Below are 3,461 nucleotides of genomic sequence, written 5' to 3'. Positions count from 1 at the left end.
TAATTTAGAGAGGGCACTAACTGCAGATTTTTCCAGTTTATTTCCTGAACACTAGTAGGATAGGTGTTAATTTTGGAATCAAGGAAGACTGAGTACTGCTTCAAAAAGTTTGTTTATAATGAATACATTAAAAGGAGCTGATCACATTTTTCACCAAATACAAAGTCTTATCCAGATAAGGAAGAGACAAAATAGAATGGAAATCTAGAAAAATATGTATAATGTTTCTGCTGTCCTTAGTCTTCTAATGCTTTGTAAATAATGTAATTCTTTTAACGAAATCATTAAAGGCTTGTATTACTTGTTTGTTCCTTAGAGTATAAATAAACGGGTTTAGCATAGGAGAGATGGAAGTAATTAGTATTGTCACCCCCTTATTAATGGACATTTCATTTTTTGCTGAAGGTTTGATGTAGACAAAGATGCAACTGCCATAGGTAATAGAAACCACAATAAAATGGGAGGAACATGTAGAAAAGGCCTTTTTCCTCTGTTGAGCAGATGGGAATCTGAGGATTCTTTTAATGATATATATGTAAGATAAAACCACACACATAAGAGTCATGATAAAGATTATCACACAGCAGACAATAATCATCTGCTCTATGAACCGTGTATCTGTGCATGATATTTTTAGAATCGGATTAGCATCACAAACAAAGTGATCAATGACAGAATCACAGTATTCCAGATTCAGTTCCAGGATAATGGGTGGTGATATGATCAACAAAGTAGTCATCCAGCAACCTAGGAGAAACCTTTTGCAGACCCTCTGGTTCATGATCGTCACATAATGTAGGGGTTTGCAGATGGCTACATAGCGGTCATAGGACATGGTGGCCAGCAAGAAAAATTCTGTTACTATAAATAAGTCTGTAAAAAACATTTGGCTTATGCAAGCATTAAAGGTAATGGTTCTATCACCTGTTGATATACTGTATAGGAATCTAGGAATGCAGGAAGAGGTGAACAATATTTCTAATAAGGAGAAATTTTGGAGAAAAAAGTACATGGGTGTCTTTAAGTGGGAATCCATTAATGTTAGACAGATGATAGTTAGGTTTCCAATTAAACTCAATATGTATGTGATCAGTAGAAATATAAAAATCAAAATTTGCAACCGAGTGTCTTCTGTCAGTCCCAGAAGAATAAATGTTGTAAAGGTTGTATAGTTCTTCATCTCTGCTTCCTGACTTCTTACATATCTGCATGTGAAAATATGAGACATATAAGTGACAAAGATAGGGATGACTTTTACCTTCAATTTTTACTAGAAAACCTAGATATAATCTATCTTACATAAATTTGCTTGAGGTGATAATAAACATGTTTTTTATTTGTATATTTTTATTTTGAGACTTTCTTAGTCAATTATAAAGAATCATCTGACTTCAGGATCAATGAAAGCCTTGTCAATAACATGAGTTATGCAGTTGATCCAATCTTGGTTGCTGAAAGTGAGATGTTACTCCAAATAATCGAAGACTATAGCGTACAATATATATTACATCTCAACATCAACAACACAGAAATTCTAAACTCTGGTCCAATAGGTAAATTATAATAGATGTGGAAAAGTTTGAAGTTGTTAATGACGTCACCTTATTTGGACCTACAAATACTATAATTACTAGCAGTTAAGCAATCAAAAGATATATTTCCTTGGGATAATTTGCTATCATTTTGAAGAATAAGGTGTATCTGATTTGAACCGAGATCTTTTTAATTACTTGTTACGCATCTAAAAGTTAGACACTGCATAAGGATATTGTTGTGGTTGTTGTTAATTGCTGTTGAGTCACTTGTGACTCTTAGCAACCCTATGTACAACAGCTCTGAACCCCACTCTATCTTGAGTCTCCTCGTCATCTCCACCACACTCTATTCCAGTTACTGGGTCAATTCATCTCATCCAGGGTCTTCCTCTCTTGCACTGCCCCTCCACCCTACCAAGTATACTATCTCTCTCTGAGGACTTGTCTCTCCTTACAACATGCCCAAAGTATGCCATATGGAGCTTCAGAGTCCTTGCCTCCAAGGATCAGCCTGCGAAAAGATGACAGAAGGAGATGTGACTTTAAGTTGTGGTGTTGGAGAAGAGTACAGAATATTGAATGGACTGTCAAAAGAACCAACAAATGTGTCTTGGAGAATGTATAAACAAGGCATTCCTTAGAGACAAGGATGGCAAAACTTCATCTCACAAACCTTGGGCATGTCTCTAAAAAGGGCCAGTTCTTCAAAAAAGACATCATGTTTGGAAAAGTGGAGTGTCAGAGGAAGTGAAAAAGACCCTTAACACAGATGACTGAGAGTGATTGTAACAAATGTTCTGGGATTCCCTTTCTTCTCAGAGTCGGCCACAGTTTGTTGTGATCCCCACAGTCAAAAGCCTTTGTATAGTCAATGAAGCACAGATAGACATCCTCTTATACTCTCTGCTTTCTGCCAAGATCCATCTAACATTAGCTATAGTATCCCTAGTTCCACAACCTCTTTTAAACCCAGACTGCACATCTGGCAGTTCTCTGTTGATGTGTTGCTCCAGTCATTTTTGGATAATTTTCAGCAGAATCTTCCTAGCATGTGATATTAATTATATTGTTTGATAATTTCTGCACTCTATCAGGTCACATTTCTTTGGAATGAGAACAAATATCTATCTCTTCTAGTCAGTTGGCCTGCTGGTTGTTCTCCAGATTTTTGACACAACTTAGCACATTCAGGGCAGCATTTGTTTGTTGAAATATGCCCATTGGTATTGCAGTCAATTCCTGGAGCCTTGATTTTTGACAGTTCTTTCAGAGAAACTTGAACTTTCTCCTTCATCACCATAGGCTCTTGCTCATACGTTGTTTCATGAAATTCTTCTGTGTCAGCCAATTCCTTCTGGAATAGTGACTGTATACTCCTTCCATCTTCTTTTAATATTTCTTGAATCATTTAACACTCTACCCAAAGCATCCTTAAGTATTGCCACTTGTGGCTTGAATTTGTTCTTCAACTCCTTCAGCTTAAGAAACACTGAGCGAGTCTAGCCCTTTTGATTTTCTGACTCCAGCTCTCTGCACATTTCATTAAAGTATCTTGCTTTGTAGTTCCAAGCATCAGTTTGAATGGCGAAGAGACTGAGAGAGTTAACAGTTTTAGTTTGCTTGGCTCCACAGTCAACACTCTTGGTACCAGGAGCCAGGAAATCAAGAGACAAATTAGAATGGGAAAGTCAGCTGTCCGGGACTTCTCCAGAGTACTGAAGAACAACGATGTCAGGCTGGAGACTAAGGCGCACCTGATCTGGGATATAGTCCTCTCAATTATGTGCTATACATTGGAGAGCTGGGCAGTGACTAGGGATGATAGGAAGTAAATTGATGCCTTTGAGCTGTGGTGCTGGATAAGAGTGTTAAATATATCATGAACTGCTAGGAGAGCAAACAGGTTTGTCCTGGAGAGGGTGAAGC

At 37.4% G+C, this 3,461-nt stretch overlaps 1 protein-coding gene across 1 annotated transcript; it reads right to left on the bottom strand.

Annotated features, from left to right (window-relative positions):
* Positions 1–244: 244 nt before the first annotated feature.
* On the bottom strand, positions 245–1,180 carry LOC102869274 (olfactory receptor 6C2-like). The gene has a single exon (XM_006884016.1). It carries the CDS (start codon positions 1,178–1,180, stop codon positions 245–247), a length of 936 nt encoding a protein of 311 aa, XP_006884078.1.
* Positions 1,181–3,461: the final 2,281 nt, after the last annotated feature.

The sequence above is a fragment of the Elephantulus edwardii genome, unplaced genomic scaffold (assembly GCF_000299155.1).
Source record: "Elephantulus edwardii isolate Elephantulus edwardi_28Jun2011 unplaced genomic scaffold, EleEdw1.0 scaffold00030, whole genome shotgun sequence".
Lineage (NCBI taxonomy): Eukaryota > Metazoa > Chordata > Mammalia > Macroscelidea > Macroscelididae > Elephantulus > Elephantulus edwardii.
The sequence above is the reverse complement of the archived record's forward strand: the minus strand, read 5'-3'. Positions and strand labels throughout refer to the sequence as shown.

Coding starts and splice junctions, on each gene's coding strand:
- LOC102869274 (XM_006884016.1), bottom strand. CDS start 1,180: ATGAAGAACTATACAACCTTTACAACATTTATTCTTCTGGGACTGACA.